Source organism: Aulonocara sp. 'chitande type north' Nkhata Bay, linkage group LG6 (assembly GCF_057382095.1).
Source record: "Aulonocara sp. 'chitande type north' Nkhata Bay isolate Kocher_YH1m ecotype deep benthic linkage group LG6, A_spYH_male_GT1.1, whole genome shotgun sequence".
Taxonomy (NCBI): domain Eukaryota; kingdom Metazoa; phylum Chordata; class Actinopteri; order Cichliformes; family Cichlidae; genus Aulonocara; species Aulonocara sp. 'chitande type north' Nkhata Bay.
The window spans coordinates 16,998,153-17,013,601 of NC_141349.1; the positions used below are offsets into that span (position 1 = coordinate 16,998,153).

At 42.3% G+C, this 15,449-nt stretch overlaps 1 protein-coding gene across 10 annotated transcripts in view; it reads right to left on the minus strand.

Annotated features, from left to right (window-relative positions):
* The window catches only part of fat1a (FAT atypical cadherin 1a), a 79,814-nt gene that overhangs the window by 13,122 nt on the left and 51,243 nt on the right, over positions 1 to 15,449 (minus strand). For all 10 annotated transcript variants that reach the window (XR_015129859.1, XR_015129860.1, XR_015129857.1 and 7 more), the window contains 8 exons: positions 11,206 to 15,279; positions 10,416 to 10,612; positions 10,141 to 10,294; positions 8,537 to 8,770; positions 3,263 to 3,649; positions 2,124 to 2,338; positions 607 to 744; positions 265 to 408 (listed from right to left, as the gene is read on the minus strand). Coding sequence is in view for 5 of the 10 variants with exons in the window: in XM_086295291.1 (XP_086151417.1) it covers positions 265 to 408; positions 607 to 744; positions 2,124 to 2,338; positions 3,263 to 3,649; positions 8,537 to 8,770; positions 10,141 to 10,294; positions 10,416 to 10,612; positions 11,206 to 15,279 (5,543 nt within the window). In the remaining 5 variants the exon portion in view is untranslated. The remainder of the gene's footprint in view (positions 1 to 264; positions 409 to 606; positions 745 to 2,123; positions 2,339 to 3,262; positions 3,650 to 8,536; positions 8,771 to 10,140; positions 10,295 to 10,415; positions 10,613 to 11,205; positions 15,280 to 15,449) is intronic.

A 15,449-nucleotide genomic window follows, 5' to 3' on the forward strand; every position in this document is an offset into this window, starting at 1 on the left:
CATCTGCCAGTTTATACTTAAAATGCAGCCTGTGTCTTTCAATTCCCTCACCCTCCTCTTTATCCCCCTCCTCACCTCTGTTCTTGCTCCATCCTCCAACTTGCTTCTTGACATTCTAGTCGTGCAGTCTTCTATTATTACTCCCTGTTAATCCCTCTCTCTGTGTCCACTGCACCCCTCTTCCCCTCCCACCACGCCTCCTCCTCTTTTTCTTCCTTTCCAACTCTAATCAGTTATCCGCATTGACCCCTTTCCCCCTCTCACCTGGATGATGAGGCTGTAGTTGGCCTGGGAGAAAAGGGGAGGGTTATCGTTGATGTCGGAGATGTCAATGTTGATCATGGCGCTGCTGGAAAGAGGGGGTGCCCCATTGTCTGAGGCTACCACTGTTAGAGTATACCCCGATGTCTGAGAGAAAGAAAGAGAGGGAGAATTACCATAGACAGACGAAGCTGCTTTTGCATGCAATAAAGCAGAAATCGGTAAACAAGCTTCCTTATTAGACCTGACGTGACTTTTGATTGGATTCTGCATAGACTGCAATTAGTTCCTAGGTGGATTAAACTGTGTATGAACAGTCAGCATTGTATCTGCGGTTTCTCTTACTCTCTCTCTGTCCAGCTGGCGAGCAACTTTAAGCTCCCCTCTGACCGGATCAATGGTGAATGGGCTGCCTTGGTTACCGGCCACAATGGAGTACCGCACGTGGTTGTATGAAGGTCCGTCAAAATCCTCAGCCATCACCTTTGAATCAATCAAACATGAACACCACAATCGATCAATCAACAGCCCTTGAAAAGAGGCTGCTTGTACATGTTATTCTAACATGACCTCTGAAAACCTTGTTTCTCAATCAGCTTTAAACAATTACCCGCTGCATTAAAAAAACATGATAATTATATTTGCATTTCTTTCTGTGCTCAAACACTACAGTGTCTTGAAGTGGTTGAAAGTGGCAGAAAGAGGTGAAATAAAACTCATTTTCAAAGAATGATCAGCAATAATCAGATGAGAATAATCAGATAAAACTCTAATGTATGTACTACAGGGTCAAATGTCAATCAGCGGTGTCCTCTGCACTCAATTGCAGTTGTTTCAATCGCTGGCCTGGGAGTTCAGAAAGGCCAAGTCTACATGTAGAAAAAAGGTGTCCAATGATCAGGTTTTATCAATATTTGAATAAAATCTAAAGATTAGATACTCCTAATGAACAATTAACCGGTGTGCTAACCTGTTTAGTAAACATTATATTAGTTTATTTATTGTTAAAGAGTTTACATTGTTTACATTTAAAATAAGGGGCTTTCAAGCAAATCACTGAAATGATTCGATTAGTTGCTGTGATTTTCATTCATGTTTTAGCATATTTAATGGGAGAGTGCTGTGTAATCTAAAAAACAGAAGCTAGCTGTAGTCTCCACTGATGTAACACTAGGGCATACAAACTTACATATCTTCCATTCACACCACTGCTACACTCGCACACACAAAAAGATCAACACATGCTTAAGTCTTAAAACCGACCAAGCGTCACATCTCCGGGGAAATCAGCAGACAGTAAAGATTTACAAGAATGAGACAATGGCAGGCATTAAAATTCTCTGATGGATAATTTATATTCAGGTACATTACACACAGATAAATGGCCACAAGCAGAGATCTTTTATGAGGGGAGAAAGAATGGGTGAGCAGCAGAGGTAGACAGAAATCGATGGGAGTGAGAATTTAACTTGCAAAAGGCAGCAAATGGCTTATCTAGGATAAGGGCTTAATGAGTCAAATGCTTTTAATTAAACTCGCCGAGCATGTGTGTCAGATAGTGCACGAGAACAGGGATGCAGTGAGCATGAAGAGCATTGGTCCTAATTTAGCCGTTCCACCAGATGGTGATTTGCCACAGGTGCAGATATATGATAGTATTCAGTGAGTAATGGGCAGAGAAGAGAAAGGCTGCGAGGGAGAAAATGAGCAACAGAGTGAGAAGGTGAACAAGATGACAGATTTTGCTGGAGGAAAGTCCAGAGCGAGAGATGAAAAATGTCTCTCACCCTGTGTGTACCTTTACAGTTGTTTCCCCACAACGAGCACCTGCTGTATACCAAAGACAGTGCGTGCGCTCTTACCGCCATCACAGTCTTTCCCAGCTCGGCGTCCTCGCTGATGACGGCCGTATAGACGTCCTGGCTAAAGACGGGTCTGTTGTCGTTGACATCTGTCAGGTTGATGTTCACAGTAGCCATGTCGCTGAGCGGTGGCGAACCGCCATCTGTAGCCTCTATTGTAATGTAGTATTCATGAGAGGCCTCATAGTCCAGCGGCTCAATCACGAAGACGTCACCTGAGGCACAAAACCAGAAATGTATCTAGCTGTTAAAAAGACTCCGAAATGTATTTTTGTTTATCATCTAAATATTACAAAACACATATTTGTCTCGCAGCAACCACAGTGTTTTAATGTTTAATATTGCACATGTAGAGAGGATCTAGCAGGTAAGTTCTTTTTTTTGTTGCATGTTGTCATTTTTTAAAGTGGGTTTATACTTTCACATGCAAACATTTTCAGCTTAAATACACCTTAAGTCAAAACATCATCCATCACTGGCACTGAGTTGGCATTCAAAAACTAAATCCTGTTCAGCTACACTGAGTTAAAACATAACCAGGGATTTTCTTACTTTGGTGTTTCACTGTAATCATGAAACTAGCCAATCACAGCCCATTTGGAAACAAACCAAGGGTTTTTTTGTATATTAAATCCACAGCAAAATTATTTACAAAGGTTAGGAAGAAAATGCAAAATCTATTTAACTCTTCTGTCCTATGGTCAAAATGACCCATTTGGCAAATGGGCCATTGCAATCCCAGGACAATTAAAGCAGCGGTCCCCAACCTTTTTTGCACCACAGACCGGTTTATGTCCAACAACATTTTCACGGACCGGTCTTTAAGGTGTCGTGGATAAATACAACAAAATAAAACCAGTAAACAGAAGATTTATTCACAACACACAGGAAAGACCCAGGAAAACCAAGTTAATGCTAAAAACAATAAAAACCCCAAAAACCATAAATTTCACAGCCGAGCCTCAACTCTGGCAGCCCGGTACCAAACGACTCATGGACCAGCCCAGGGGTTTGGGACTGAATTAAAGGGTTAAATGCAACAACATCTGTCACGTTGCAACAAAGATGATTTCATTTTCAAGCCTACAACGCCGGTGCAGGAATTCAAAAAACAAATATAAAAAAAAACTACCACATACCAGTCTTTGGGTCCACGCTGAACATGCCATGCTCGTTCCCGCTGATGATGCTGTAAGTGATCTCGCCGTTGGCGTCGGCGTCTCGGCTGGCTGCGTGCACTCTGAGCGCCTGAGTACCCACGGCCACATCCTCAGACATAGTGGCTGTGTATTCACGGTGCTCAAACACCGGCGGATTGTCGTTGATGTCCAGGACGGAGATCACCACCTGGCAGAGCGAGGACAGACGCGGCGAGCCCTGGTCACTGGCACGGGCCTTCAGCTCATATACTGACTGCACTTCGCGGTCCAAGGGACGCTCCAGGGTTATTACACCAGTGGACTCGTCAACTGAGAAAAATCCATCAGCGGACTCAACCAGTGAGTAGAGGATGTTGCTATTCAGGCCTGGGGTGACAAAAAAGATGATGCTTTTTTTAAAAATTGCATTACAATGGCAATCACTCCTATTAGTCATCATACAACACTTCTCAGTTACAACTCCTTTGAGCTCATGCTGCTTTCACTTCCACACATCTGAGCTACGCACCATAAAACTGATGGTCACATAAAGAGAAACACTCTTAAATGGAGGACATAAACAAGCATATTGATTTCTACATAGACGTATTGATTGTTGAATAGTTAAATGTCACGTTCTTATGCCCTTCTAAAACATCCATCTTTCACACAGCCTCTGATAAACAGGAGCTCTGAATCTCTAATCCATGCAGTAGTCATAACTCATGTCCTCCCACAAGCAAGACGGTCCCAGAAACAAGACAGAGACGGATCACAATAATAATCGTAATGCTTTACTGCAGGTGGCCCCCATTTTGAATATGCTATTATATTCCCATTTATCAGGTAAGTGCCCCCATCCTCTGTAGATCTCATTACCATGCTGGAGCGAGTGCCAAGGGGAACCCTGCTTATATAATTTCTCATCACCTTCATCTGCTCTGATCATCTTTAGGACAATTGCTTTACAGTGGTTAAGTGAACTGTGTTAAATTATTATTGGCTATCTTGTTGTATCCGCCGATGTTTATGATCGTGGGTTTATGTGGGTCACACAGCAGAAATGTTTCATATGAAACCAGAAGTGGAACTTATTAATTAGTGGCCTCGTGAACAAGTAGCAACAAGCAGGGTGAAAAGAGAGGCAACACTTCAATGGTAAAAACTGAAACGTTCCTTGAATGGTCTCATGAGTCTGGCTCCAAAAGTGAGCCAACAAACATGCTTATAGCCCAGAGCAAAAAGCTGGTGTGGTCACTAAGCCTTCATAATAACTGTACGGTTGGAGTTTGCTCTTTATACTGCTAACCTGTTTTCAAATGGTTAGCACATGCAGGTTCACAGGTGTGCTAACAGGCAGCTGTGGCTGACTGCTGTGCAACAGGCCTCATTGTTGCTAACTCGAGTCAGAAAGCTGGAGCTCGCGATTGGGGTTTGAGCTGTTGGTGCTATTTCAAGCATTTGAAAGTAAATATCTATGTCAGGGTTCCTGGGTCGGTGACCCAGTATTTTCAGTTCACGTTCACTGTTTATCTTCTGCCTGTTCCACTTCCTGTTTTATTGTGTTAGCCTTGGTCCATGCGCATTATGTTCCGTCCTCTTCCCGTTTATCATTAGTTCATTATGTTCAGCTGTGTACTCACCAGGTTCTAATCTCTCATCACTCAGCCTGTGTATTTATGTCCCTCAGTTCAACCAGTCCAATGTCGTGTCATTGATGTTATTGTGATGTTGTCTCTCCGTCTGTATGTTCAGTTAGTCAGTCAGTGCTTCAGTCAGTCGTCCAGCCAGCCATTTTCTCCCTTTGTTCTGTTAATCCACTCCTTATAATAAATCGTCACCTACCTGCGAGTCCTGCGTTTGGGTTCCTTCTTCCTCGCCTCCACCCAACCGCTGACAATCTAACAAGTATTATGACCGCTCTGTTTTACAGAGAGACCAAGAAGTTTGTGCTTTCTGTGTTTTGTTTACTGAGGCCAGTTAAACAGATGTGCATGTTTATGTGTTGCACAGCAGCTTGGATATAGCTCACTGACCAAAGCCAAACCAAACCAAATATATAATTTGTATATTAAATCACAGGTGAACTTTCTTACATTACATGCACTACCTTTCTATTTTTAGACTTTATTTTGCTTCTTGTGTTATCATTAATGCTGACTTTTACCCACATAAATCTGTTTTACGGCTCAGTCGTGGCAGAGCAAAATAGACTTCTGTGCAACTCGGAAAGAAATCCGTGTTTGCCTGGTGATTACACTGATTTTTTTCATGTTCAGCAACCAGTTGGAAGGAGGTCAGCTCCAGGTGACCACATTTGATCTTACAGGTAAGCAACCTGTCTCCAAACAAATGCAGTCACTCTCAGATAAGCTAGTGAAGGCTTGCAAATAATTTGTATCTAATTTAGAAACGCAAACATGTGCCAACATGTTACAATCAGTCTGAGTGACTCTGTGCTGATGACCACGACTTATTTTCTTTTACAACAAGGATTTCAGTTCTGTTTGTCATCTAGCTGTGTTCTGGCTATATTCCTATATAAAATCAAGGTTGCTGAGCAATCCTGCCATTTTGCAGCATCACAGCTGTCACATGCTGAACAGGTCCAGACATTCAGAACTAATATAGTCAGAAAGACAACCATTTAGTGTGATTTGCACTTAATTTTGTCTATTTGCTTCATTTTAATGTGCTTTTATTCATTTATGTGCCATGTTTTATTTATCTTTTTTAAAATCTTGTATTCATCTATTTGTATTCACATACAACGGGACTGTTAAATTCATCTGTCTTGACTAGAAAGCACTTTGGGTCAACTCTTGTTTTTAAATGTGCTTAATAAATACAAATCATCTGACTCAACTTGAGCTGTTTTGTGTGTGTTTGTGTGTTTCCTTAGCTTTGCCCTGGAATTTTCTTATTTTTCTAAATGATTTTAGTAACAAACTTGAAGAGCGTGTCTGAATCTTACACAGCAACAAGGTGGGCAAAGCAGAATATAATTAAATGCCCCCACACTGAAACAACTGACGGGGCAATGCAGAGAGCAAAGAGAGAGACACACTCTGACCAAGGTAGAGTGATAAAAGGACAAAGCAAAATCAGAGAAGAAATTCCAAAGTTTATCACAGATCAAGGGCATCAGTCTGGGTCTTAATCTTTGTCTGCTTCATAATCATCCCACACTGATAAGTGCGGCCTCTCAGAGATTGTAACAGTGGGTCAAATAGTGGCTCGGCAATGTGGGTAAATATCAAACATCGCACAGCGATCACGAAGGCCATGGCACATAGCAGCAAATGCCAAGAATGAGTCCACTCAGTGAAAAATATAAAAAGATAAAGCAACTCTTTCCTCGTGGGAAGAGGGTTACATTAGGCTTTGCATTTTAAGCGTCGGCCACAAAGACAGTTGACTGAAGCTGGAGTGAATTGGGTCAGCTATGAAGCCTATTTTTTTTGTACACCCTGTGTGTCTGGTTGGGATTTGCCAGCTGTGCTTCAAGCTTGCAACTAAATCAAATATACTAGGCCGACACACAGAGAGGAAAGAAATGTGTGAAACACCCATATGCAGGAGAAATACTGATCAAATGCCTCTCTGTGCTCATGCAGTGTATGTCTAAATAATTATTGCTCCCGGCTAAACTGCAGGGAGCACTGTTCTTTCCTCCACCCTTCCTTCAAGTACCCTTAGCCCAGATGTACCAAATGCAAAGTTAATTTTTTGCCATCAAAGCCTCCAGGGAAAAATGTCTTAATGGCAGCTTTTTTCCCCTCTCTTTTCTTTCATTTAACATTTCTCCTTGAGGGAGTCAGTTTTAGCATCCTTTTCATTCTGTCAAGCTGTCACTCCGGCCCCCCACCAAAAAAAGGGGAGGGAAACAAAAAGAGACCGTGTCGATAGTCAGCTAACAGGCTGAAATGGTTTTTCAAGTTAGAGTGTTCTGCTTCATTAAACCCAAGGTGCAATCTGGAACGGAAGGTCCACTAGTTTCCTGAGAAAGAAAAAAAGACTTAAACTGCACGCTTCAAGCTCTCCGGCCTACCCGAGTGTGAGCCTCTTAGTGATTGGCAATGTTTGCTGAAAGGAGGAGACGCCTGAGATAAATATGTGGCCCCGTGGCTTTGCACCAGGCGAATGGAAAATTGCAATCATCTCTTTTGAGAATTCGACTTGAAGAGAGAAGAATTTCATTAGAGTGTAATAGAGCTTTTAATTTGAGGGGTTGATCATTCATGAAAATTCACATTTGTTATCCCTCCCTCTTGCCATTTAGTGCGATGCTGTTCCACAATGGTGAGATAATAACCTGTTCATAGCAAGTCAGCACTGCTTATTCCAACCCATTAAAGGGTATTTCAGAAGCACAGTCCCGTATCACATGTGCATATGCTTTTTTATTGTGATCGTGAGCAATGCAATATGTTGCCATTAATTGCATTTTAAGCACATTTTACCAGCTTCCTGAGATTATTGCATTTTTGGAAGCTTAAATGTTTGCCTAAAACACATTTTATTACTGAGTTCTGGTCCAATAGGCTGGTTTAATCAGAGAGATTTGTTATGAAGGTTTTTTTTAAAGCATTCTCAATATAATGTATTCTTCCCTTAATTCTGTATGAGAAAGAATAGAAGGATCTGAAGTCTTGCATGAACGTGTGTGAGGCAAGGAGTGTGAAAAGACTGATACTCAGCAACTCGGAGTTTAAAGGCTGCTTCTCTTTTCTTTTCTTTTTTTTTCAATTATTTTTTTAAATCTCTCCAAGTGTGAAGCGACAGGAAGTGATGACCCGCGTCTTCTTCATAGATCAGTAGAAATGAAAATGGTGAATTTTTTTGGCTTGGGACTTTTTTCATATCAAACAGCCTTTTCAGGGGTTTTAGTTTTAAAATATCAACCAATACAGGATGCTAAAATTAGCTTCATGAGTTGCTGGGTTTTTATACGTCATCCTTTGGTCCAGCAAAGTGGTGTAATGACAAACTAATCACGGTCTAAACTTAAGGACCTGCTGTTTCAGTGTTAAATCTGTCAAATTATGGCTTTCATATGTGCAATAAAGTTCGGCACTTACAGCAGCAGTGTCTGATAGTTGCTGTGTTCAAATGAAATTTGTCTATGGGTAATTATCGCTTTATTGCTGCACATCTCTATCAATAAAGACTTGCATCAATTTTACAGTTGCGCAAGATCGTTCTTATGATTTTCCACCTCACTGTAAATAACAGCTGCCCTCTACCTAGAATGTGCCAGAGAATAAAACTCACCAGTATCCAAATCGTTCGCTGACAGCTTTGCCACAAAAGTGCCCGTCTCTGTGTTTTCAAAGACGGTGATGCTGTAGGGGTCAGTTGAGAACTGCGGTGGGTTGTCATTGACGTCTTCCACAATAATATGAATGTCAGATTCACAGTATCGCCCTCCTCCGTCCACCACACGCACTTTAAACCTGTACTCGTCTTTCTCTTCTCGGTCCAGGGGCTGCGAGGTCTTCAGCTCCCCTGAAGGTAAGACAGGAAGGTTTTGAGAAGAAATGCAAAAGTGCAGACACGGGCTCTTGGGGAAGAGTCGGTGTCAGAACAACATAAAAGTCAAATGTGTACAAGAAAAAAAGAGAAAAAAATCAATCAAAATGCTAAGTTTATGTATGAGTGGACAAACCTGAGGCATTTTAAAGAAATGTAACCCTCTTGTCTACTGTTTACTAACCAAGTGAAAACCATCCGAACAACTGAAGGCTTTCAAGCGCGTAGAGAGGAGAATAAATAAGTAATTGAAGCAAGAGAGGACGAAGAGGATAGCGAAGGGAGCGGGATGATGAAGGAAAACATCAAAGTTGGCAGCTAAAAGCAGCCTGGAAGTGTCTTGGGATACCAAGCAGCCAACATTACCACAACTGCTCTGGAAAACTCCAGAGCCTCTTGGCGGGTCTCATCAGCAATAATCCTACTTGTCTGCACTGAAAAAAAAAAAAAAAATCACACTCCCGCTGCATAACAGTAGCCCTGCTGCTGGAAAACTCGAAATTGAGGGCTGCCAAAAGACAGCGGGATGACATTGTTGCCTTATTGTCTGCTCTGGTGTCAGCCTCCGCATATTAAGGCAGAATACTCAAGGATTCTGTGAAACAGCAGATGTGCTGTATAGCTGTTCAAACCAAGTGGTTTTGTTTGCATACTTCTTTGGTTAACCTGCACTGTGGTTTTTCTTTTTTCCTCTTTTGTGGTTTCTTTTTTCAACACAGCAGTCAGAGTGAATCTCTGATTTAGAGGGTCTCCCAGAAGAAATTATTTGCAGGAAAGAAGTATAGTGGCCATAAATTCAATCTTAAGTATTGCAACTGTGTGCTTTAGTGCCACTGTGGGTCTATCAGTTGCCCTGCAGGGAAATGTTCTTGGCTCTTGAATAAGTAAATAACAACAGGGCACAAGAAAACCATCTTGCTTCTTCCAATGCTGACAATACAGTAATTTGCATCCACTGAAACTCGCACACGCAGACACACAAACAATAACTTTTTTCCCCGACAACTCTCATGTAAAACATAAAACTGCTGTCACGCTGAGCTGTCTTTCAGATCGTGTTGTTCCAAGCAGAGGGCTAAGCGTGTTTCATGAGTGGCTTTAGCATGAGTGTCCTGCATACTGTTCCCATAATAATCATAAATGCATTCAACACAGCTGGAAAGCAATCTAACTCAATGACTGCGGACACAGATGGACTCATAAAGAAAGAAGAGACAAATTACTCACATAAAATATAAACAGAGCACATGCTTTTCCACAGAGTTTAGAACACCGCACGATCAACGCTCTCTTTTTTTCCACAGAGCAGTAGTTAAACAAATGTCTTTTACCCCACAGATACACACCTGTGACAAAGTCAATGATGAACAATTCCGATCCAACTCCCTGGAGCTCATAAGAGATTTGGGCGTTTGAGCGGATGTCAGCGTCTGTGGCAGAAACCTGCAAAATAAGCCTGCCTGCAGGGGAGTCCTCTGGGACGCTTTCACTGTACACAGACTGGAAGGCAGGTACAGGAGGAGGAAAACGGAAGAGGGGAAGAAATCAAAGTGAAAACCAAGAAAACTCACAAGACAGCAAACTGAAATTAAGAGCAGAACCAGAGCAAAGAGGACTTTACCTTTTCGCATACTGGGCTGTTGTCATTGGCATCCAGCACCTTGACCTCTACAACAGCTTTGGCAGTGAAGATGCCATCACTGGCAGTAATGTTAAGGAGGTAATTGTCCTTTTCTTCACGGTCCAGGGGCTTCCTGACAGAGACCTTCCATTCATTCTGAATATGTTCAATGGCAAATTGGCCTAGTGGGTCTCCTCCTATTTGGGGTTAAAGACAAATATTCCACTTTAGCATGAACAGCAACCAAGAAGCAGAAAGCAACCTAACTTGTTAAAAAGAAACATGGCTACGTGATTTATCCTCAGTTAATTATTCCTGCAATCATAATCGGAATATTCTCTGCTCTTTCACAGAATAATTTCCAATTTTTACACCAAATATTATTATTGGTAGGCAAGCAATCTGCAAACTAAGGAGAGGAAAATATACATTGGCTAATTATCATGCTGGTTTCTGATTCCTCTTGACTTCACATACATATTCACAGTTTCTAATTAGCACCACAGGAAGTACTTTTGCCCAGTCTATTTCAAAGCACTATTCAGATAATTATACATTTCTGTAGTATAATGACCTAAATATTTGTTTAGAGCTTGAGCAGATTAGCAATAACTCCTAACAGATAACGGGACTGTGTAATGTCTCAAAGATGAGATATTATCATGATATTAAGTGGCGTGAATCCATAATCCCCCCCTAAGCTCTGTTTATGAAAAACTGCTACACAAAAGAGTAGAGAGTAAACTCCTGGCTTACTAATTATCAGTTTCACAAAATAATAAATGCCCACCTGTGATGAAGAAGTCGACTTGTTTATTAATGTCTTCAGAATCATCATCTGTGGTGCTGAGGATAGCGATCACTCCACTCGGAGGAGGGTCGTCTTCGCTGACTGTGCCTTTGTAGATCTCCGCAGTGAAGCGGGGTGGGTTGTCATTAACATCACCAACTGTTACCTCCACTGTGGTTCCAGTAATTAGTTGGACTTTCTCCCCTTGGTCCGTTGCTAAGATGGAAATTTTGTATTTGTCAGTCTTTTCACGGTCAAGCTCTTTTAAGGTGGTCACCCATCCAGTCTCACTATTGACTGCAAACAGCTCAGGGATCTCGGGCGAGTTCTGTTTGGGGTCAAGGCTGTAAATGATCCGGCCGTTGGTTCCAGAGTCTTGGTCGATGGCTTTGACCTGGATAACCTGGGTCCCACTTGGAAGGTTTTCCACAACGACAGCCTCATAAGGGTTTGCCTCAAAGACTGGTGTGTTATCATTCACATCCTTCACCTGGATGTTTACATTTACAGATGTAACTATCTCATAATTTTCATAGTTGGTTTGGGCAACCAGAGTGAGCTGGTACCATTTGGTTGTCTCATGATCGAGGTTCTTCTGAAGCTTCAGCGCTCCACTATCTCGATCTACAACAAACATTTCACCTTCATTGCTCTCAGGATTGTTGCCCTTTACTAGGCTGTAAAGAACTGGTTGCTCACTCACAGCCTGAATCACATCTATCTCTGTGCCAATAGGAAGGTCTTCAGATATTGTGTAACGATAATGTGGTTCGGCAAATTTGGGAATTGGCGTCTCTGGTGCAACAATCTTGATGTAAACCTGTACAACAGAATATTTGGGTGGGTTTCCGGTATCCTTTGCCCTCACAAAAAACGCATACATATCATTTTCAAGGCCAATGAGGCTTTCTTTGGTTACAATGATCCCAGAGGTTGGGTGGATTTCAAAGTTTTCCTCAACATTTTCAGCATCTGCCTCAATTGAATATTCGATGTCAGCATTGCTTCCTTCATCCGTGTCTGAAGCAGCAACTTTAACCACAGAGGTTCCTCTTGGGACGTCTGATGCAATGGTGGCTTTGTACTCAGCTGCCCTGAATTGTGGGGCATTATCATTGGCATCAGTAAGAATTACATTGACAACACTGAAGCCTACTTTTGCACCACCATCTCTAGCCATGAGAGAAATAGGAATAACCTTCTCTTCTGTATTTTCACGATCGAGGCTCTCCAAAGTGAAAATCTCTCCATTTTCATTAATAGAAAACTTGTCCTTTGCAAAGTCATTGATAATCTGATATGTTATTTGCCCATAAATGCCTTCATCGTCATCGGTTGCCTTTGCCTCTGCTACCAAGGTACCAACAGGGGAATTCTCAACAAGCTCTGCCAAATAGTCCACCTGAGAAAAGGTGGGGCTGTGGAAGTTGGCACCAATAACTTTTACGGTGACTAGGGCTGAGCTTCTGAATACACCATCCGACACCGATACATTAAGATTGTAAAGAGGTTGCATATGTGGCCTGCGGTGGTTGGAAATGGTGATGTCACCGGTGTGTTTGTTAATGGCAAAGTTCTGATCTTCATTTCCAGATATTATCGAAAACTCCAACTTATTTGTGTCTGAGCTGTCAGGATCAGATGCTTGGACTTGACTGACAAAGTGCCCACGTGGCGCCAGTTCGCTGATGGTAGTTCTGTAAGTATGCTCGGTAAAAACTGGAGCGTTGTCGTTCAGATCAGTAACATCTATTGTCACGATGATGTCACTAGAAAGTGCTGGAACTCCTCCATCAACCACACGCACTCTCAGCTTGTGTTGCTGGATCTCTTCATGATCGAGAACTTGAGCTGTAGAAATGATTCCTGTGTTGCGGTCAATGGTAAAATAATCAGAACTCTTCCCCCGTTCCTCAACCAACTGAAAAAATACTTCTTGGTTATTACCAGTATCGGAATCTTTGGCATCAACTTGCAAAACAGATGTGCCGATAACAGAGGCTTCCGAAATATTGGCATAGTAGGTCTTTGACAGGAACACAGGAGCGTTGTCATTGACATCTTCCAGAATGATATCAACAAAGACCTCGGAGTGTGCTCCAGTTAGAGAGTCTGTGGCTCTTACATTTAATTTATAGGCAGGATGCATCTCAAAGTCCAAAGGCTGAATCACATGAATGACGCCTGTGTTGAAATCAATTGAGAACTGTTTGAAAGGATCTCCCTCAGAGATGGTGTACACAATACGAGGGCCTTCAGAATCGTTGGCCTGTACGTGAAGCACAGGGGAGCGCAACTGAATGTTCTCAGGGACTTCAATGCTGTAAAACGGTTTCTCAAACACAGGCATTGCTTTGTTCACAACTCTTACTGGCACTTCTATTTCTGCTGACAGAGCTGGTTGTCCACTGTCCTTTGCCATAACAACAATAACAAAGTTTGTGTTAAGGGCTTCTTTCTCAAATTTCTTTTTAAGTGAGATTTCACCAGATGGGCTAATTTGAAAGTGATCATGCTGCTCCTTCAGCTGATACTGGATGTTTGCATTCGGGCCGAAGTCTTTATCCACTGCCGTCACCTGCCGAATGACCTGGCCTTCCTCTGCATCCATCTGAACCAGGGCGTGATAGGGAAGGTTCATGAACATAGGTGTGTTGTCATTTTCGTCCTCCACAGTCACAGTTACTAAAACATGAGCCTTATCTTCAGATTTGTCTTCTCTTGTGACCTCAACAACTACATCAAATGTGTCCTGTACTTCACGATCAAATGGGATTCCGGTGGTTGAAACGACTCCAGATGTGCGGCTGATTTCAAATCTGCTGTCAGGGTTTAATATTTTATAGAACAAAGGCTCATTCACCTGATTCCCAACAGCAGCAATGACCGCTAGAGTGTTCTTCTCAGAGGAATTTTCTCGGATGTAGGCTTTGTAAGATTCCCGGGTGAACTTCAGCTTGCTCTCCTTGTTTTCCTGTACACTGATCTTCACTACAGCAACACTGGCAAATCTACCATCAGAAACCCTGACCTTTAACTCATATCTGCTCCGAAGCTGTGTGACATTCTGAATGGAGATTATTCCAGTGATGGGATCCATTTTAAATTTATCACCAATATTTCCCTCAGAGATGGAGAAGAGAAGTTTGGAGTTAGGCCCAGAGTCTGCATCTGTAGCACTGACTTGAATGACTTCTACCCCTTTGTATGTTGGCACTACAACAGTTGCCTCATACTGCTCTTGGCTTAAAACTGGTGCGCAATCATTAACATCAATTACTTCAATGGTCACATTGGCTGTGGTCTCTGCAAACAGCCGTGGCATTCCTAGATCATGGACCTGGACTGTGAAGCGGAAAACACTCCTCTGTTCGTAATCCAAAGGTGATGTAATTCGGATGGCTCCAGTGCTCGAGTCAATGGCGAAATAGTTATGTGCAAATGGTTCAACAATTTGATAGATGAGCATAGCATTCTGGTCAGAATCGGCATCAGTGGCGTGAATGACAAAAGGTGTGTTTTCACGGGTCAGTACAACACTATTGATGAGGGCCGACTCGCTGATTACACCCTGAAATTCCCTCTGGTCAAAGACTGGAGCGTTGTCGTTTTCATCCTTTAGATGAATCGTAAGTGTTGTGTTGCTGGCAAGTCCAGCCATGTTGGTGCCCTGTATGATAAGCTTGTATTCAGCGATGGTTTCATAATCTAAAGATTTTTGTGTTACAACCACTCCCGAGTTTGGATTTATATCAAACGCATTGTTGATGTTGCCCCCTTTTATTTGATAGAAAACAGACGACTGGCTGACGGCTGTGACCGAGGTCACGAAACTTCCAGGAAGGGCTGATTCGCTCACTTCTGCAGAAAACGCCTCTCCGGTAAATCTGGGGACTGCATTGTCAGAAACCGTTACCAGAACGTGTACGGTGGTTGTATTTGACAGCGGAGGTACTCCGTTATCTGATGCCTTAACAGTGAGTTCAAATGTTGTCTTGCTGTTGCGATCAAGCTCTTTGGCTACTGTAATTGTCCCGAGGACAGGGTCAATAGCAAATGAGTTGGCAACATTTCCTGTGAGAGAAAAGACAAAAGAAGAATAGATTTTTCTGTATGTTGTACTGGAAAGATGTGTTTAATGAGCACTGGATTGTACTAGCAGTTTATCAATCTAAGTCATAAAACTGGCTGAAAACAGAAGGAGCAACAATGCATCATATTCCCATCTCAGCTACTTCAAATAT